Raw genomic sequence first — 21,744 nt, forward strand, 5'->3', positions numbered from 1 at the left:
AGAAGCTTGTTTGCAGTCAAGGATGTTGATTGTGGATTTCCAGGATGTTGATTGTAGATTTCCAAGGAAACCTCTGTACCTCTGTAACCTGAGAAGGCCCTCCTTCTCCTCCATCCTTTGTGAATAAAGTCCCTGACGAACTGGGAGCACAGGGGAGTGACGTGGGGAAGCCTCGGAGGAGGTTCCTCTGCTTTAACTCTCCATTTATTTTGGGGACTCAGGGTAAAATGTCTTCCTTGTTGTCATGTGTGTTTATTTCAGGTTCCAGGGTTATGGAGATTAAATATTACCTAACATTCTGGTCTCCTGATGGAGACCGCGGGTATGCAGAGCTGGTGAGGTGAAGGCTTTGAGGCTGGAGCAGAGTGGGGGCTGGTTGGTTGAGTCCAGCTTCTCGCATGTTGATTCGCCCACATGGACATTACAAATAATCTCTCTCTCTCTCTCTCTCTCTCTCTCTCTCTCTCTCTCTCTCTCTCTCTCTCTCTCTCTCTCTCTCTCTCTCTCTCTCTCTCTCTCTCTCTCTCTCTCTCTCTCTCTCTCTCTCTCTCTCTCTCTCTCTCTCTCTCTCTCTCTCTCTCTCTCTCTCTCTCTCTCTCTCTCTCTCTCTCTCTCTCTCTCTCTCTCTCTCTCTCTCTCTCTCTCTCTCTCTCTCTCTCTCTCTCTCTCTCTCTCTCTCTCTCTCTGTGTGTGTCGTCCTTTAAGGTAATATGGGATAATCTAATTACCTATCACTCACATTCACACACTGCTAGTGATGGTAAGCTACATGCAGCCACAGCCGCCCTGGGGAGGTCTGACAGAGGCGAGGCTGCCATTTGGCGCCGTCGGCCCCTCTGACCACCACTAACACAGGCAAGTTGGGTGAAGTGTCTTGCCCAAGGACACAACAGCAGGATACCCCTGGTGGGAGCTGGAATCGAGCCCATGACCCTCCGATCATGAGGCAACCCGCTCTACCACCTGAGCTACTGATTGGCTAACAGCAATGCAACTCTTCCTCTGCTTCCACTCACCCTGCAGTGTTGATGTTTTATCTCCACAAAAAAAAAAACACAAGCCTGAAGGAGTTCTGCCACGTTGTGAAGTTGCTAACGCTAATAGTTAGCTTCTACTAGCTGAGACATGCTCTGCTCTCTCCTGGTTAGAAAAATCAAAACAGCCTTCCCCAATTATGAGCCAAGATGGGTGAGTCTACGCATGGTAATTTACATTGTGACGTAGATCTGTGCGGCTTTTACTGATCCGAGCAATTCCCCGTCTATTTACTTTCGAGTGGCTAATCCAGGAAAACGGGGTGAACTATTTCCACATTCAGTCAAAAAATAAAACTCCAAATCACTAATTTTTCTTCAAAAATAACATTCAACATTTTTTTCTCAGTGAACATTCTCGTTAATTAAACATCTAATTATGTAAATCAGCCCTAATCTTTATATAAAAGTATAGCCAGTTCACATGTAAAGCTGTGTTTACTTAGTAAATACACATGGAGAAGTACACACAACCAAAATGAAAAAAAAAAACAATCTAATCAGAGTAAAATTATGATTATGTCCTGATTTTTTGAGGATGAGTCAGAACTATTAGCCCAGTGGGAAGCACAATAAGAGCAAGCTGGTGTTACACATAATGTCGTCCCCCATGGTGCTACACATAGTGACTTCCACCCATGGTGCAGCACTTGTTGCCTTCTCCCTTTGCTGATGCTTTACAAACCTTCCTACATCAGTTCTCCACTGCAGGGTGTTCATCAACCTCGGGGAGTCAAAGAGCTTAAAACAGCATGTGTTTGGTCCAGCCGACGAAGGTGGGGGGTTAATCACTACACACGGCTGCTGTTATCACCAGGTGACTAGCTGGAACACGTCTATGGCGACTATGTGTGGCATAAAAAGACAGCAAGGGAAATAAAAGTCTTCATGCCTTCTGATTTATTTAAACTTTGGAGTGATGCAACATGCAAATTTACTCAGCTAGCGCACGCACACACACACACACACACACACACACACACACACACACACACACACACACACACACACACACACACACACGTTTCTTAAATATGATTTATACACAAAGCTCCTGCCCACACACTTACTGTAAAAACAATAAACTTAACACCAGTTAGACTCCACTATAATTTAATATGCAGGCAAAATGATGCAGAATATTGACTTTCTATTATTTTTAACAATAACTATTTTGCTCAGTTGCACTTATTTCATGACCAAGTCATCATTTTTACCGATTCATTTGAAGAAATGGGAATTTCCATCAACGATATTAGTGCAGATTCTATTCAGTTCCCTTTATTCATATAATGTCAAATCAAAACAAGAGTTGTCTCAAGGCAGATAGTTCATTTTGCCAGTTAGTTGAAGGTGTTGTTCACTTGTTTAATCAATACATTTGCAGTTGTCTCTAGTAGGAACGAATGCTTTTTAAGTCATACTCTGAGTGCCTGTTTCAGGATTATAGAAGATTTCCAGATCAAAGGAGAGCTTCAGACGGCAGGATTTGGAGTCTTACTTCCTGATATTTTGACATCTCACCTCTGATTGGATAACAGCAATGCAACTCTACCACAGACTGTTTACTTTGCAACGTTGATGTTTTATCTAATAAATAATAATGCTACCACTACTACTACTACTAATAATAGTTATTTTATGAATAACTGAAGCCTGAAGGGGTTCTGCTGTGTGGTGGAGTCGCTAATGCTAACAGTTAGCTTCTTGTACTAGCTTGCTGTTTTCTGGATGCTAAACCAACAATAGCCTTACATGAGCCCATCATGAGTCAAGATGGGTGAGTCCAAGAATGTTAAGTGACAGTGTGATGTCACACTGTCTGGCATTTCAAATCCTAGCATTTCATCATCTATTTTCTATCAGACGCTAATGTAGGAGATAGGTGTAGGAGACTATTTTCATGTCTAGTCTGCATGAAAAACTCAGTGACCGATAATAATTAGAAATAATAATTAAAAAATGCCTGGCTGAGTATGAGCAGCCATTGGTCACGACTCACTGGTGGTTTTGAAGCAGGTAGGCCTATCACAATACCCAAATCTAATGAGACAGGGATCAGGCATGTCTCTTTATGTCACAGCTCTAGCAAGGAGCAATATTACATGATAAAAACCAGGAGAGTTTGCCACAGTGCCAAACTATTTGGGTCTATTCCACAGTACAAGTTAAAGCAGGCACAAGTACGAAGACGTGTCACTTTCTGCAGCCTTGAGGACGATGTCAACATTATGCACTCTGCAGATGTACTACTATAGCATGCATTCAGTATCCCAGCTGCATTAAACACACAAGAGGAATGTTTAATGCACAATACAAACTGAAGTGAAGTTGCCTCAGTCTGTGGAGCATCACAGATGCCAGTGTGGATCTTCATGCATGCAAAGATCCAATGTACAAGAGAGCTGAATGTTGCTGATGTGACAGAATTGAGCTTGTTATAGTAAACAGTTGCTTGATTATTAATCATCATTTATTAGTTTTTAACAAACTATTCACGAGAGATTAATGCCAAGGTGACTTTACATGACAACAAGCTACTCAGTTAGAATGATGGTAGTAGTGTGGTGTGTAAATCAGTGCGTACTTCTGATTAGACCATACATTATCTCACTCATGTTCCGAGCCTGCATGATTCTGTTCAGGGTCATGGGGGTGGGGTGCTGGAGCCTACAAGAAAGAGGCGGGGTCACAAGGCAATATGTTCTGTTTTAGTTATCTGGCTCATAGTTGACTTAAAAATGCTGTGAAAAGGAACAGGATGGAGTTGGCAGACCAAACAAGTAACAGGAACTACATCAGGAGGTGGATGGAAATAACATTCCAAAGTTTAAACCGCTTCTGGTTGATCAAAAGTTACTGCAGTAGAGTGTTGGGTGTCACAAACAGAGAGGTGAAGCTGCAGATGAATGAGGATGAAGAGAAAAAGTAGCAGAGTGATGAGCTGATATGTGTGCCAGTAGTCCAGCAGCAGCTGCATAGTAGCCGTGGGACAAAAGGGACATTAGGGGCAGCAGTAGCTCAGGTGGTAGAGCGGGTTGCCTCATGATCGGAGGGTCATGGGTTTGATTCCAGCTCCCGCCAGGGGTATCCTGCTGTTGTGTCCTTGGGCAAGACACTTCACCCAACTTGCCTGTGTTAGTGGTGGTCAGAGGGGCCGACGGCGCAAAATGGCAGCCTCGCCTCTGTCAGACCTCCCCAGGGCGGCTGTGGCTACAAGTAGCTTACCATCACTAGCACTGTGTGAATGTGAGAGTGTGTGGAAAGCGTCTTTGGGTGTCTAGAAAAGCGCTATATAAGTTCAATGCATTATTATTATTATTATTAACATATGTTGTTAGTTTTATACAAAAAGCAGGTCTTTAATAATAGTAATAGAAATATGTAAATTAGGTCATTAGAGGTATTTGCCCCAGAGGGGCTTGATGTCCAGCAATGTCTCTGGGAGACAGAGGAAGACTCCTAGCGAGAAGTGAATAGAGCCGAAGCAGCGTTGAGGTGTTTCACGGCGCAGCAGGAGTTAATCAAGTAATAAGACTTTGCTTATCTTTTTAATTTAAAAGAAAAGACGACTGACAGATTAAACTTTCTGGATTAGCCAATTTCCTTAACCTGATGAGGTGATCCACTTTTGCCCTCCCTGCTTCTTTTCACAGCCCATCCCTTTTCTCCTGCTGATCTCTGCACCTCCTCTTTCTCCTGTTTGTCACAGTTAATCTCACTCCTCTAAACCATCGTGGTGTTGCGCAGCTTTGTCTCCGAGCCACATAAACGCCCTTTGCCAGTATTGTTGCGACTTTACTTCTTTTCCTTTCCCTTTGAGGAAGATTAGAAGTGCAGATTGATTCATCTTTGTCTACTGCTGTTCAGCTGCAGTCACACCTATCTGTAACCCATGGCGACAGCATCGCCTGGTAACAGTTAGCAGTGGTGACAGCTGTGATTGTCGGAATCAGAGGAGCTGACAGCACAAGACGTGGCAACAGGATCCATGTCTGACGTACAGACCAGCGATTGTGGCATGTGCAATTTACCGAGCATGTCTCAGTCACAACATATGGAGCATCAGTGCAGTCGGGCAAATAAAGCTGTCTGCACTCAAAATGTGTGCAAGGTTTAGAAGAATTGACTGATTTTAATTTTATTTTGAAGGTGTTGAAAAAGGTGGTGCCAGTGAATCTGCTCAGTGCTGTACTCAATGTCTGAAACACGTGGGCTTCAGCTTTGTTGTTGTCTGACACGTTTCCTAGGGCTAAACGCGTCTTAGTGCCTTTGAACCATTGGCTAATTGGGTTTTTGGCCCTTGGCTAACGCTGCTCTCCTGAGTATTCTAAACTGGGCTGAACAAAGTATTAACCTACGGATGCCTGATATTGTTCGGAGGAAAGAACAAAGCAAAGTCATAGATTTAGCAATGAAAACCTTCACAGCTTTGGAAGTCTAGACCACAAGCTTCAGGTCATGTACACACGTAGCCAAGTTTTAGTAAAACTGGAGATTCTTTAATGGTTTAATAGAACCAGTTGACATAACTTGGTTAAGTCAATTTAACATTTTATTTCTTACAGTGTACAGCACGTCCCTGTTGATTCAACAAAACAGGTATACCTTATTTTTTCTCCAGGGTCTATATATCTGTCAATGGGACATTAAAAGTGGCTTTGTTGGTTTCGGCACCAGTTCTTATTGTTTAAAGTTCCTTGTCGTCTAGATAATCTCCAGCTAGCAGACCTGACTTTCTTACTTCTTTACTTCCAGGGGAGGAAGACCGTTACCACTAACTGCTCTTGATACACTCCCAAAAATGACCGTTATTCAGTGTAGCGTAATGGTTGTTGGCTCTTTTATGAAAGATGAACCATTCTACATAGTAATCTGGAATATTAATTTTAACAAATTAATAACCAAATGTTATAGAGATAAGAAGACTCGAAGGTTGTTTTCATCGATAAACTGACGATCAAATCCGTTTGTCTGCGTTTCAGTTCAATGAAAAGACAAGTTTAAATTTTAAGAGTTCTAATTCTTCAATTTAAACTAACGATTTGAAATGACAATCATAGGAAAAACAATCAACAGTGGCAACCTTGTTGGACAATCTTTAACAGTTGATATTTTAAGCTTGCACAAATAGACCTTGTGTTGGATGTGCTAAGATTTGAGGATGATGGAATTATGAATGCGTGCATGCAGGTGTCTGAGATTGCTTCAGGGAGAGAGAAGGTGAATCTGAGTGAAAAATGATGTTTTGCAATTAAACTTTAGTTCTTATTAGAAAAACAGCATCAGAACGCTATTGGTTAAGTCAATTTAACATTTTATTTCTTACAGTGTACAGCACGTCCCTGTTGATAACTTATTTTTTTCTCCAGGGTCTATATATCTGTCAATGGGACATTAAAAGTGGCTTTGTTGGTTTCGGCACCAATTCTTATTGTGCTCCTTGTCGTCTAGAGAATCTCCAGCTAGCAGACCTGACTTTCTTACTTCTTTACTTCCAGGGGAGGAAGACCGTTACCACTAACTGCTCCTGATACACTCCCAAAAATGACCGTTATTCAGTATGTTCATTTAAATTGGTTTATCTAACACACAAATGTTTATGTTTATGTATTTAGCAGACGCTTTTGTCCAAAGCGACTTACAAGTGATAATCTGCATGATGCCCTTGAGGCTAACAACAACAACAACAACAACTTGACATCAGTCATGGGGAGGAGGGAACAAGGAGTGGACAGTAGAGAGGGGGGACGCTCTCTGAAGAGCAGGGTCTTCAGGAGTTTCTTGAAAATTGAAGAGGAAGCTCCTATTCTGGTAGTGCTTGGAAGGTCATTCCACATTTGTGGAACGATGCATGAGAAAAGTCTGGATTGTCCTGAGCGTGGTGTAGGCACTGCTAGCCGACGATCCTGTGATGACCGGAGTGGCCGGGCCGAGACGTAAGCCTTTGCAAGAGGATTCAGGTAGATGGGAGCCATATAAATAACACACCTTGACCTCCTGAAGCTACCCTCTGTGGCTGTCAGGCAAAAGGGCCCCAAACGTTCTCATACATTAATTCTATCCTTAGCTTAGCACCGCCCACTTGGTGGCATGGTTCATTTCTATCGGATCTGTACAAGGAAATGTGGACAACAGTGGGCTGACCTGTTGGGCCTCTCTGTACTGTTACCGTTTCAGCTCAACAGTATTACAGCGGGCGTTACTTGAGGGACATAAATCCGTGACAAAGTCAAGCAGGACGAGGACACGTAAAAATATAGATTTGCTTTGTAAAAGGCTTTCAGTTTTTCTAATCCTGGTGTGAATCGGAGTTCTGCTGAAAAAGGTAGAACTGAACCGTGGATGAAAAGGACAGGAGTTTGATTCCTTTAAATTATAAGCAAAAGGATTGCCTATAGCTAGATATAAGTTATGTAACGTGATGAAGGAACCATTTCTCCCCTCTAACAGCTGTCCTTGTGACACAGTGCCAGTGTGCATGAACAGCCAAGGTCATGCATTCACTTCTAATGTTTACACTCCAGCAAGAAGACAGAAGAAAGAAGATGAACGCTTTTCTTTTAATTAATCAAAGAACTCTATTTTAATAAAGCTAATCACAACAACTGTTAGTCAATAATAACCATGTGACCGATCTGTGAAATCACAATGTTATGGTTAATATGTTTATTGAGTAATATGACTTTGGTCTAACTGCACTAGACATCCTGATCCACGTAATGTCAACTCAAGACACATTGTTTACTCATCCAATCAGAACCTTCATTCTGAAGCGTGGCAGAGTTTCTGTGGTGTTTATTTAATCTGTCCACTGCGATTCGTCCAGAATCGTAAACAACCAAGATTAATAAAACAGAACAACGCCATTTTGTGTTCAGTATTCAGCCAGCTCTCGAGATCGTCTGATGTCCATCATTGCTAAGCGAAGTACGGACCGGCCATCTGTACATTTTACTTTTAAGCTGAGAAAAGCTGGAAAATCCTGTCGTTGTTACCAACAAAACAACGGTTCCTTCAGAATAAAAGCTGAACTCGTTGACCCAAAGGGGGGTCCCTTTGACGCTGTGAAACACCTGCCGTTTTTACCTGGAGACTATCCATAGACTGGTTTGTCGTGCTGTCGACGCTGTTTCATCGGTTCCAGCACGAGAGGAGGGTCCGAGGACCTGGCAGCCTGATCTAACACGGGGGTCCCTGATGGGTAATGTAGAACGGCACAAGATAGCGTCTCATGTCTTTCCTGACTAAAGTTCAAACGCCGATCAGTTAGGAGCAAAACAACACCCCCCACTCAGACTCGCTTCTCCAGACAGAGGTTCTTAATGGACATTGCACCAACACACACTCCACCTCATTTCATTCCATTCGCATCCATCACTAGAGAGTTAGTCCTGTTAATTGTTTAAAATAATTTAGATAATACATTTTTCTTAAACGTTCCATTATTGTAATGGAAAGGAACAGTATTACAGTTAAATGAAAACGTGTACAAGACCCATCTCCGTCTATTAGCATTGTGTTTTTTTCTCATTTGTGCGGTTTTGCCATGGTGGGGGATCGTTACAACTTTTAAACTCAAAAATGCATCAAAATGTCCCAGATCAAAAGGAGGATTTGAGTCAAAGTCGAGTCTTTGTACGATTTAAATAAAAGTCTCAGAACTAAGTGCCATCCCTGTTGCCTGAAGCTGCTGTTCATGAATAAAATCTCGAAACTTATTAAACATCATAAAAGTCATCAACATGTTAAAACTTGATATTTCTGTAACCCTTTTTTGTGAAATCTGATCATTATTAAAAAATCCTTTTACTTTCCAGGTTATTGGTGTGCTGATTTGTTCCATTGTCAACCCTTACTCAGGATAACTGATTCCCTCGTTAACTAAAACAAATCTTTACTTTCATCACAGCAGAGCTTTGAAGAAATGTTGTGTCGATACAGGCAACGGATCCTTAACCCAGCTAATAACCCATATCTAGCTTTGTGATAGTCAAGTTGGTTTTTCATTAACGGCTTATTGTGAAATACTGCTGAACAAATACATGCTAACGTGTGTGTGTGTGTGTGTGTGTGGTAGTTCTTAATCTAATTTCAGACACTGGATACCTTTATGTGGGAGCAGACCTTAGCCTTAGATCTGTGAAACATTGAACATTTACTTTTTCTTTACCCACCAGATCTATAATTACACCGAAAAGAAAGAAAGAACCATCGGTGCGTCTTTTCATAGATAAGAGTTGCATAAATCAGGGAGTGGGAGAGGAATAAAACGTGGAAGTGAGTTATTTGCGTAATTTGCGTGGGTGGATAGTAGTAAACACAATATGAATGAAAGTAAAGTACTCACACTTTCTGTTTAAATGCATCAATTATTATCTAAACTGTTAATAGTAGCATTTATTTCTGGAATCTTATAGAATATTGGGGATTTAATCCTCCATCATTGTGATTAAACGTGTAATAAATTCCACATCTGAATGAAATCTTACATTTTTCAGTTTCTGGTTGGTAAGGGTTGGGGTGTGTTGTGTGTGTGTGTGTTTAAGAGAAGAAAGCAGTCTAATTGTTAGCATTAGTATGCACCTCAGAGATCGTGTAGTGTCCTTTGCTTCATTTATTTGAAAGGTTCTAGGATGCATACCACAACAGTTGCTTAAAAAACCCCAAAAGTATTTAATATTTCTATGTTTATAGGTACAAGAACACAAAATGTATATGTGGTTTTTATGGTAGTGGTCTAGTTCGGCAGAAAAAAGCTACAAACCTAGCATGTTTATGTGCAAATCCTTAAAAGGTTCTCCAGAAATGTTTTTGACTTTTACCAGACCTTTGTGGCATGGGCATGTCTCCATTTTACCAGGCCGGCCTGAAAGAACCATTTTTGGGCCATTTCAGAAACCAGCGTAGTACCTGAACTCAGAAATTAGCCAGTAGACTTGCTGGGTGGGACTCATGCTGATTGGTTGCATCTCAATATTGGCAGACGTCGCCAAACAGTCAGCATTTGTAAAATTGGAAGAGTGATACGCCGACGTTATGATTATGTACAGAGACACGACGGTTGCGAGAACTTAGCCATCAATCTCCCAGTGACTAACCATTCCTGTCCTGTCATACCTCAGATTTGATCTTGTTGTCCCCGAAGCAGAGATGCTGCAGGTAGGCTGCAGCATTGGACTGCACTGATGGGAACTGGTGCTGTAACATCTGGATCACCTCTGGCAGCTCCGGATCTCTCCACCCAAACTCTCTGTGGGTAAACAAACAAAGGCACTTTGATTTTACAGCACATTACCAAAACACAAAAGGTAACCTCAAATGATTCCAATGAAATCCCCGACTTTACTTCCAGCGCTCCAGAAACTAAACAGATCCAACCATCCATGGTTCCACAGAAAACACAGGGTGGAAAATTAAAAAGAAGGTTGTGGTTAAAAAATGTTTTTAGCCCAGGGGCGTGTCCAGGGAGTGGCCTGGGGTAGCACATGCCACCCTTGGACTCTGATTGGCCACCCCAGGTGCCGCCACACTAATTTACCTTTAAATAGGCTTTTCATTGTCCACAAAAGGCTTGGGGGTAAAACAAAAAAAGCATAACATTTGGTGCCACCCATGCACAAAGTTGTGCCTCACCTGGGCCACCCCATTTAAAAAGATCTGGACACGCCACTGTTTTAGCCACAAAAGATAAATATCTTCTTAAGAGAGCACCCTCCACAAACCAAGCAACACACAAATTATGCAGCATCCCCAGTTGTCTAAACCCAAGACGTGAGTAAAGGAAAGACAATGCCAACAGTTAAAACAAGCATATTCTATAAATACTTAAAACATTGAGTATTTTTGGACAAAAGCATAAAAAACGAGAATATATTTAAAGGTAATCTTTAAGATTGAGAGTGAGGAGTTCAGTTAAATGGAAATGTTTCAAGAATAATGTATGATTGTTTTTAATCTGTAAAAGTGATAGTCTGACCCTGTTCTGTGATTTAATGCATGCAGCACATTGAATTTCCTTTTTTAAGCTTGTAACCCCGTCCCATAGAGACCCATGCAATATGAATTGAGCACCGCTAAGCATTAGCCAATAGCGTCAGACATCTGTTTACGTACAGATATCAATCACAGAGCATGCACATTTGTGTAAGTACCTAGACACGGGGTGTCAAACTCATTTTAGCTCAGGGGCCACATTGAGGGAAATCTAGACCCAAGTGGGCCGGACCGGTAAATTAAAAAAAACTTCAGATTGTTCTCTTTGTTTTAATACAATCAATATAAAACAAAGCTGGAGCCTGAGGACAGTGTATCCAAAATAGTACAAGTACAACATCTGAAGTGTACTTGAAAATTTTTAAAAAATAAATAAATACATTTAAAAAAAATAAAAAATACATTCCTTAGTGATTCAAAGAGCTTACAGATCACTTGGCTAGATCAGTTTCATGCAGCACTTAAAGTATATTTGACTCATTTAACTTTACATCTTTTAGCTTTCACCAGCACATCAACATCAGAAGTCACATCCTGAGTGGCGGCCAACTTCAGGATGTGATTCAAGTTCTTGTGTGGGCCTTGAGCGCAGCTTTGTTTTATTTATACTCATTACAGAGAAAACTTGCTTACAAAGATAAGTTTATTTTCACTCTACATTGTAAAGTATGAAAATAAAGTTTACACAACCATCTCGCGGGCCGGATTAACCCGCTTGCGGGACGGATGCGGCCCGCGGGCCGCATATTTTACACCACTGACCTAGACAGATGCATATGTAGATATAAATGAATAAAAGGCATACGTGAGAATTGGAAAACTATGTGTTTTAACTCTGTAGCCTAGCTAGAGGTGCACGTTTGCGAACGAGAGGCATTGCTTCCAGCCGTAATCATGGAAGTTGGTGAAGGGGCTACATATTTTCCCACCTCTAAATGGTGTCCCTAAGAAAGGAACACGTTTTGTACAAGATTTTAAAAAGATAAAAGTTTTATGAATTGCAGAGAAGCAATTTACCTCAGCTGTCTGCAGATCAAGCAATGCTAGTTTGTTTCTTTACAGTTTGTTTCTTTGCGTTACCATACTTGGCTCATCTGGGCTCATCCAAATATAATTTTTACGTGTGTGTGTGTGTGTGTGCGTGTGTGTGTGAAAGAGCCTGTGTGTGTCTGTGCGTGTGCGTGCATATGTCTGTTATTGTTTTTAACCTGTTATGGGAATCTGGGGTCATTTTGTAAAGCACTTTGAATTGCACTTTGTTTGAAAAGCGCTTTATAAATAAATTTGATTGATTGATTGATTGATTTACTCTAAACCAGCAGATGTTCACATATTTATGAAAACAAATATGTGAAATAAACAGTCTGTCCTTTGGTAATGCACAGGAAATGGTTTCTTTTATTGTTTGATTCTTTACTAATAGTTTAGTTACAGGTCCCAAAATAAGAAAATTATTAGTGTGTTGCTGCAAATGCTGTAAAATTTCCCTCCAATAACCCAATAACCACCCAGCACTGTGCTCAACTGCTCCTGCCTCTCAGCACCTTCAGAAAACTGTCAACTTTCAAAAGACTCTGACTAAAAAGCGGCGTAGAAATATTTAGTGTCTCTCATCGATTGCAGCGTCTGAGAATTTATTACGTTGTCTGTGCCTTCATGGTTACAAATCTGTAGCAAAGTGTGGCTCACTGTAAGCCCCATGAAGCTATCATGATTTTATTTCACCCCTTGGCTCAGCCAGCTCAAACATGAAAATGTGGCGAATATGGGACAATTGTGTGAGTGTGTGTGTGTGTGTGTGTGTGAGGGTGCATCCCAAGTTATGGCAACGGCAAGACGCTGCGCTCTTATTTCCGTCGGATCAAGCAAGTGGCGTCTACAAAGCAGTGGTGAAAGGCGGCACATTCACAGGGAGTAAACGTGGCTCTCAGAGATAAAGCGGGCTCCAGCGTGGACAGCTCTTTATCTGCCGAATGAGAAGTGTTCATTCAGAGAGAAAGCAGGACTGAAGGAGGGAGGCAGCTGAGAGATAGATAAAGGGACGAAGAAGGAGGGATTCCCAGGGCATTTGAGGGATTTAGGAGGAGAGACCCTCAAACAGGGTTCTGTAAATCACAGAGCTAGATACTATCAGGGCGGTTTGTTTCTCGTGTGTGTGTACGGCTGTGTTTGTGCGAGCATGATCGCCTTGCAGCCTGTTGGTGTTTGTAACCGTTTATGTGCGTGTTTTTGTATTTACATCCGTCCGTGTCTCCACTTAGGAGTATGTAACCACTGAAAGGCATGCCGATGTCTGTTGGTGTTTGAGCGTATTTGTGTGTGTGTGTGTGTGTGTGTGTGTGTGTGTGTGTGTGTGCGTGTGAGTGTGTGTGATCCATCCCTTGCATCCTTCCATCTCTGTCAGTGTAGTTAATAGAAAGCCGAATGATCTGCTGATAAGATAAGCATCATGGCTCGCCATTAATTAAAAACCCCTGGTAGCGATGGAGACAGGGTGAAGGGAGGATGGGGAAAGGAGGGAGTGGGTGAAGCACAGAGGGAGAATGTTGGAGGGGAGTTCATGCAAGTAGCAGAGCATTCAGGGGGCTGAAGTGGCAAGAGGGAGCTGACAGGAGAGAGAAAAGGAAAACAAGCCTCAGACGAGATGTCAGTCTTGTCAGCCTAGGTGCTAATGAGAGCTGCAGCACTGCTAGGTGCACCACCAGGCAACACGCCACTGATGTAAAACAGCAGGACACAAAAAAATAAAAAAATAAATCTTGCAAAGAGGAAAACCGCATGAAAGGAGAGCCAAGAAAACTTTGGGAAATACCTGCAAAGCTTCAGAGGAACCCGAATCACGACACACTGCTGCGGCGCATTCTCTATGTAACATTCTAATTTTACAGTTTGACTTTTGCCGTTTTCATGCTTGAGCTTTGTGCTCTGGATATGACACATCAGCGGGTACAAAAACAAAGTGTGCCACTGTTGCAGCACAGTGCGCCGCCGTCCTGATTAGACGAGTTGGTTTGCAAATTCTCGAGGTATGCGGAGGCGTGATGCAGCAAAAAAATAAATAAATAAAAGAAAAGAAAATCAGTGGAAGCATTAGGTGTGGCAGGAGAGCGGTCTAACACAGAGGAGAAAAAAGCAGGTGGCACAGGGATAGAGGGGAAGGAAGGGAGGAGGTAGGGATGGAGTGATATAACAAAGGGAGAGTGTTGTGTGATTATCGGGCTTTGATGCAGACACACGCGGCGTTCAGAGCTCACACAGCATTAGTCTGACTTACATAAACTTGGGATGACGCTTCCTCGCTTAAAACCAACCTTTTCACTGGTAAAAATGAAGGATTAGAGTCCCGTTTCCACTATCAAAACTTCTGGGTACTTTCCCCAAACCTTCACGAGACACATTTTCCCCATTTGACCAGCCAACCCAAAAGGACCATTTTCTGGGACATTTCAGGGATCAGCAGAGGACCTGAACTGGGTTGTGAGCTTAGAAAGGCCCGGTAAAGTCGCTGGGCTGGACATGTGGTTAATTCATGCTGATTGGTTGTAACACATCAGGAAATTATATCAGTAGACATTGCCAAACAATGCTTCCATGCTGAAAGCAGCTCCAGACCATCACACTAACACCACCATGCTTAACTGTTGGACACACACCATCTAAAACATCCAGTTTTGTCTCAACAGTCCACAGAATATTTTTTGCGAACATGAGAACCGGACATCACATTCTGATGAAGCCAGCAGGACCACATCATCTGCAAAAAGCAGATAACTCAACTATTTGATTTATTTTTGTATTTTTTTTTAGCTTGCTGTAAAAAACTGTCACTGTCGTATTGAGACTTGTTTTTGAGTCAGTGAACTGTTTTTGCAGTCACACATAAAGGACTTGGTCTGAATGCAGCATGAATAAAAATAAAAGGTTTTCTATTAAGTAAAACTGAATGAAATGATTGCCGTGAAGAGAGACAGAGGTTAAGACACACGTGCACTCACTTACTCACACGCACCAATCCATTTCCTGTTGGAGAGGGAAAAAAAATCAGAAAACCGTAATATGATGTTCCGTATACAGAGCTGAGTTTTTTCTATTGACTGAAATATCGAATTGCATTACTAAAAGCATAACACCAATTCTTTCAGGTTTTGCTAATTCAGTGAAAATGTAGTTGGCTGTATTGGAATGGTAAATGGTAAATGGCCTGTATTTGATATAGCGCCTTCTAGAGTCCTAGAACCCCCCCAAGGCGCTTTACAACACAATCAGTCATTCACCCATTCACACACACATTCACACACTGGTGGGGATGAGCTACAATGTAGCCACAGCTGCCCTGGGGCAGTGCGAGGCTGCCGAGCACTGGCGCCACCAGTCCCTCCGACCACCACCAGCAGGCAAGGGGGGTTAAGTGTCTTGCCCAAGGACACAACGACAGCGACAGACTGAGCGGGACTCGAACCAGCAACCTTCCGATTACGGGGCGAGCACTTAACTCCTGTGCCACCGTCGCAAATTAACAGGTCAAAAGTGTTCAATAGTTCCTTTGAGTAGTTTTTATTTCTCTCTCATCATTTTCACCACTTAATGATGCATGGCAGTAGATTAGATATTTTAAAGTAATAATTTGACATTTTATTCCAATTTTTATCAGCAGGACCCAAAATAAATCTGAGTGATGGCTCCACACAGGAAGCTTGTCCCATTGGCTTTTACCTGATTGGACAATGTCTGTCATGTCTTGTAATGGACTGGAGGGGCCAGGGACGGACGGAAGAGCAGTGTGCATACTAAATCAGATGCTAATTAGGACCTGAACATCAGTCTTCATCATCGAAATGTAGGAAAGCCAGAGAAATTCATCAGAAAAAATTGGCAAGGGAGTGAAAATGAGAAAATAAGATTTAGACTTTACTAGTCATCTTTATGTCTCATGTTACAGTCTGCACAAAAACTGTTACTAGGTAAATATTGCAAAAATCTATACAGATCTTTACACACACACACACACACACACACACACACACACACACACACACACACACACACACACACACACACACACACACACACACACACACACACACACACACACACACACACACACACACACACACACACACACACACACACTAGTTTACAGCTGTTTGCATGTGCAAACACTTCTGCACATCCTCAGGTCAAGTACACTCGTGGAGCTAAAGTCAATAAGACAATATTGCAATTCAACAGATAAAACAGCTGTAGGAACAGGATGCACATGAAGATGCACCAGCAGCTCAGAGTGTATTGAAAGGTCTCTTTAATTAAAAGTGCAACTTCATTAAAATTCAATCCAGAGGAGATACTGAGGGCTCTCAGTGTTTCTTATGGTTAGCTGCTGCATTCTTTCGTTGGGATGCACAAGAAGTCAATTTCAGACCAGTGTTTAATTGAACTGAAGAATTCAGAGTGCACTAGCTAGGTAAACTCAATACAAAAGTGGTTCTTCAAGCAGTTAATAATAAAAGTACAGCAGGACTGTTTCAAATTACATTAATAGAAACTACACAACTTTTCCATTTTAAAATCATTTTCTTGAGCCAGTATGTGCTAAAATGACCCTTTACAGGGTTAATAAAAGCCCCCATCACCCCCTGTGGCCAGAATATTCCACTAGGCCTATTCCAGCTCACATACTGTTAATGTAAGGTGTTAAAAAGACAAACGCACAGTGAACGGATAGGTTTTGGTTTTGGATCTTCTAAACAGAAACTAGGGGGAGCTAAAAACAAGCCCAAACTGCCTAATGTTTGTTTAAAGTGACAATGTGTGTTTTTACATTTATTCTCTGGAAATATCCATTAAAACATTGTTGAAAATGAATAAAATGATGTCCAGTCGCTGAAAAACATCAGCGGCTTCGTAGCATATACAAATAAAAATCGGGTCTAAGGGGCTCGACACACGGGAGGCGACAAATGATGGCAATCAGTGAAATTTGTCGCTGTCGCTTTTATTACCTGACACACGGGAGGCAGCCAGCGGCAAAGCTACGCGTCTATGCTTTCTGTTCCATGGTGAAATCGAAACTTCCGTTGTTTTGTTTGGCTGTGTCAGGTTGGAGGGAATCAAGGTTATTTAAGCGGTTCAGAGTTAATAAAGCGGTAGATATGATGTTTCACAAGGTGCTGCTAGTTGTGTGAAATCTAACTTCTGATTTTACTATATAAACATAATAATAATCAACTTCTCCTCCATGTTTGCTCGGAGGTGTACGGAGCATCCTGTCCGCTCATTGGTCAGTGAATGAAACCTCTGTTGATTGGTCCTCGTCCGAGCGACAGCGATGAAAGGTTGAAAATATTTCAACTTTCTGGGATCGCGTCGCTGGGTCACCTGTGCACGACACGTGCACGAGTGCAAAATTTCACACGCACGCTTTTCGCATTTCGCTTAGTAGGAGGGAGACCCGCGATTATTGCTTTGCCGTGCGTGTCTCATTGAAAATGAATGGAGGAGAGGCGATGTCGCCTCCCGTGCGTCGAGCCCATTAAGCACATAGGTTGTAGGTTTAGCGTCTTTGGGGGATGCCATATTAGACACCGTGCTTCCTGGTTGGCTTGGGGTCCTGCACTTGTCTATGATGTCACACTAGATGTTTGGCTTGATGTATGACTTACAGATGTTACTCTACCATGTTCAAAAATATTTAGGTTGGAAGGAACACAAATTTAATAAACTGCTAAACTACAATTGGCATTGCACTCTCTCTATGGAATTAAGTGAAGAACCATCAAAACCTCAGGAGCCACACTGAGGTTGCATGCTTTTTGCTCCACAGGTAACATTTACTGCAGAGTTTTTTTTAAACGATACGGTGTAAGACTACCTGTAAATGTATGTGTATACTGCCCCCTAGTGCCAGGAAACTACACGCTGCCACTTTAAATGTGAAGTTCTAGCCATTGTATCTGTGAATGAGTTGTTACAGAAATGCGTGTCTCCTCAGACATGCAAATTTAAACAAATGTATGATGTATTTAAGCAGCTTGCAAAAGTGTGATGCAATAATCTTTTTGTTGTTTAAAAAGTAAAATTTTGCTTGATTTTAGTTAAACATGGAAGGAAGAAATGCACAAACGCCATGTTACAGCAAACTTTTGTAACTTTAGGATGAGTTGTGCATTTGTCAAAACCTCAACAAAGACGTTTAACATCAACAGTATTGGATTTTCTGTGCTGCTTTGGCCCGTTTGGCCTTTAGCAATATTACATGTTTGGCCAACGTTCGTCCTGTGTGAGAGGAGCTCTGCCGCTTCTGGCACAGCCACAATAAAAGGGGATCAATGAAATCAGAGGGGAAGAAAGAAGGTGGTGCTCGTAATAGCCTGGCAGACAATTGGACCGACAGAGATGAGTAGATGGAACATGGAATGAAATCCATCCAAGAATAAACAGAGGACAGAGAAACTGTGGTGAGTCAGCTGCTATAGAAACGCTTCATCTTCTGTCAGCACGTCGGCAAAGTATAGCTTACATACCATCGCTGATGGGCTCCTGGGGAGGACTCAGGTGATTAAATACCTTCTTTTTATGGAAAAGCTAAAGTGATCTGAACATTTAACAATAGGGTGTTCATTATAAGAGGAAAATAAGGGAAAATAGAACAAGGGACACAGAGTGATGGGAGTGTAGAGGAAAAGGAGTGGACAGAGGAGTAGATTGCCTCTCTGCAGCTCACATCTCCTGTATGGAAAGCTGCTTGTGACATTTTCCTCCTCCTTTTCTTTCTGTGTCTGGACTTTTTCTCCATTGTTCCGTGCAGCAACCACACAGGCAAGGAGAAAAATCAATACACGTTCTCTGTGGCATCTTCCAGCTGGGTATACGAGGCTCAGGAGGTGGAATAAAAGTGAACAAAGGATTTAGTGAGTGGACTGAGAGATGCTGAGTGACACTAACAGGGAAAAGCACAGAGGGACCAAAGGTCTTGAGGGAACTGATTGGAAACAGGCGCAAGGCAATCTTAATAAAAGTTTGTTTTGTAATGATATGAAGACTACTTTTATCAGAGGGGGCAGTGCAATGGTAGAGTTGTTACCCTAGCAGCTTTGGAATTAGCATTTCTTCTGCAACTGACAGCTTGTATTTCTTCACTTTCAGTAGAAAAACAGAAAAAGAAATAAATTATAAATAAATAAACTTGCTGCAGTCTCTAGTAAGAATTAATGCCTTGTGAGCCGTTCTCTGTGGGAATCAAAGATGCTCTGGAACTCCTAATTCAGAAAGTAGAAGTTTGCTGTAGGAGTAGGGAGAAGAAAACAGCAGGATTTCAAATCTTACTCATTTTCTTCTTCTGGCTCTTGGAGAGTACAGACACTTCTTTTTTCTCCTCTCCCTCCCTCCTTATCCCACGGCTCTTTGTCTTGTCTTGTGTGGATGGCACTCTCAGCATTTTTTCTGGAAAATGGAAATTATTAAAAATGGACCTGGTCAGTTGGTCTCTCAACGCGATTGACAGGGGCTCCCGGTTGCCCCTCTGGGACAGAGCCAGCTGGACACATCATGGACTCCTGGAAACAGTGGAACCTGATCTGCCTCTCTCAACTGTCTGTAGAGGATTATGAAGATGTTTGGATATTCGTGGTTTTGGTGTCGGGATTCCTGCTGTTTGGCCTGAGCGGTTACCTGGCTCACCGGAAAATTAACGAGCTTTCGAGGAATATTGGCCCAATCCCGGAGCTCAGGGATGGATTACATCGCGCTGTGAACGCACAAACTCATATAATTGTCAAGATGAGTCGTAAGCTTGGAACCTTGGCTGAGATTCAGGCTCTGGCACAAAAGGTGGATACATCAAGGAGCGAGTTGACGGATCAGCACGGATTGGGATAGATTAATTACGCCATTATTGGATCTAGAGGGGTTGAAGACCAACAGAACACTAAGGCAGAGAGGAAATTATCTCTGTCTGTCCCCAAAACAATTTTTTTATCTGAATCTAGTGCCCTTGGAGCCTGTGAGGCTGAAAAGAAAACTCCCCCTCAGAAGAAATGTGGAATGCTGCCGTCGCTATGGAAACTCTTTCTCCCTATCCCAGCCTGGGCGGGACTGTGACCGGTGAAGGCCGTGGAACTGTATCTAGGAGTCAATGTGCCCTCTAACCCATTATCTCTTTCCCCTGTCCAAACGAAGGTGATGAGCGCTGCCCCATGCAGCTGCATGCACTGAAGTGAGGAGAGTCCCAACCCTACCTCCCCACCTAGTGGACACTTATGTTGTGTAATGTCTGAAGTCTGTGTGCATATTTGTCTGAGGTGTTTTGTTGCATAGCAAAGCTGCCCTCTCTGTGGAGGGTAACTCTGAAGTGCCTTTTATTCCTCCCCCTGACTCTATCCTCATATAAACCCTCTTGATCTACTACGGTAGCGCGACTTGGGTTGCGAATGAACACAGTGACCAATTCTTGTCGTGTTTCTATGTATGTATGTCTGATCTCAGAATTGTGTGTACTGAAACTCTAATTTCCCTCTGGGATTAATAAAGTAACTTTTAATTGAATTGAATTGAATTAATATTCATATCTGGACATCTCACATCTGATTGGCTGACAGCTAAGTGATTCCATCATTGCCTCAATGAAGTCTGCAATGTTGATGTTTTATCTTCACAAATACCAAGAGCCTGAAGGAGTTTTGCCTTGTGGGGGAGTTGCTAATGCTAACGGTTTTCTTCTACTAGCCGAGACGTGCTCTGCTCTTTCCTGGACGCAAAAAAATAAATAAATAAACAATACGCCACAGCTGTCGGTAGCTAATGCAGGAGATACACGTAGAAGACTTCTCCTAAACCATGATGGTGAACAATCATGTCATTTGAGGCTTCTTTTGAGGTCCCCATGTTGCCACTCTTTAGAGAATATTCAAAGAAAGAAAACAACCTTTTATATCACGCCTCTCAAGATAAAAATCGTGAGGTGCTTCACAAGAACCAAAATTTGAAAGTGAAAAAACTTTCACGAAAAAAACAAAAACAAACAAAACCCCTAAAAACATTGTGATTAAAAATATAAGTTAAGGGAAAGAGAAAATGTATAAAAAGAGGGAAATCAGTGGATCCTGTGATAGGCGGAGTTGGTAGAAAAAGAGGAAGTAAACTTACAATTGGCCCCGTTAAAAACTCTCATATCTGGATTCACCTGTGTACGGAGGCCAAGGGTCACTGAGCTTACCAAACCAATTTTGAGTTCCAATAATTCATTTCAAGTTTTCAATTTTCAATTCAAGTTTATTTATACAGCGCCAAATCATGACAAGAGTCGTCTGAAGGCACTTCACGCAATAAACATTCCAATACAGGTCAGTTCATTAAGCCAATCAGAAAAAAAAGTTTCCTATATAAGGAACCCAGCAGGTTGCATCAAGTCACTGACTAGTGACAGTGACTTTACAGCAATCCTCATACTACGCAAGCATGTAGCGACAGTGGAGAGGAAAACTCCATTTTAACAGGAAGAAACCTCCAGAGAATCCTGGCTCAGTATAAGCAGCCATCCTCCACGACTCACTGGGGATCGAGAAGACAGAGCGCACACACACACACGCACGCACGCACGCACGCACGCACGCACACACACACACACACACACACACACACACACACACCAAGCAATGTTTCTATGGTTACATTGTGATTTCTTTGTAAATATTCTATTTGGCAAGAGATAAACTTTATT

At 42.1% G+C, this 21,744-nt stretch overlaps 1 protein-coding gene across 7 annotated transcripts in view; it reads right to left on the bottom strand.

The window, feature by feature from the left end:
• ctnnd2a (catenin (cadherin-associated protein), delta 2a) overlaps positions 1 to 21,744 on the bottom strand; it is a 379,177-nt gene that overhangs the window by 118,074 nt on the left and 239,359 nt on the right. For all 7 annotated transcript variants that reach the window (XM_054751079.2, XM_070553234.1, XM_070553237.1 and 4 more), the window contains one exon: positions 10,155 to 10,287. In XM_054751079.2, the coding sequence (XP_054607054.2) occupies positions 10,155 to 10,287 (133 nt within the window). The remainder of the gene's footprint in view (positions 1 to 10,154; positions 10,288 to 21,744) is intronic.

The sequence above is a fragment of the Nothobranchius furzeri genome, chromosome 7 (genome assembly GCF_043380555.1).
Source record: "Nothobranchius furzeri strain GRZ-AD chromosome 7, NfurGRZ-RIMD1, whole genome shotgun sequence".
NCBI classification, from domain to species: Eukaryota; Metazoa; Chordata; class Actinopteri; order Cyprinodontiformes; family Nothobranchiidae; genus Nothobranchius; species Nothobranchius furzeri.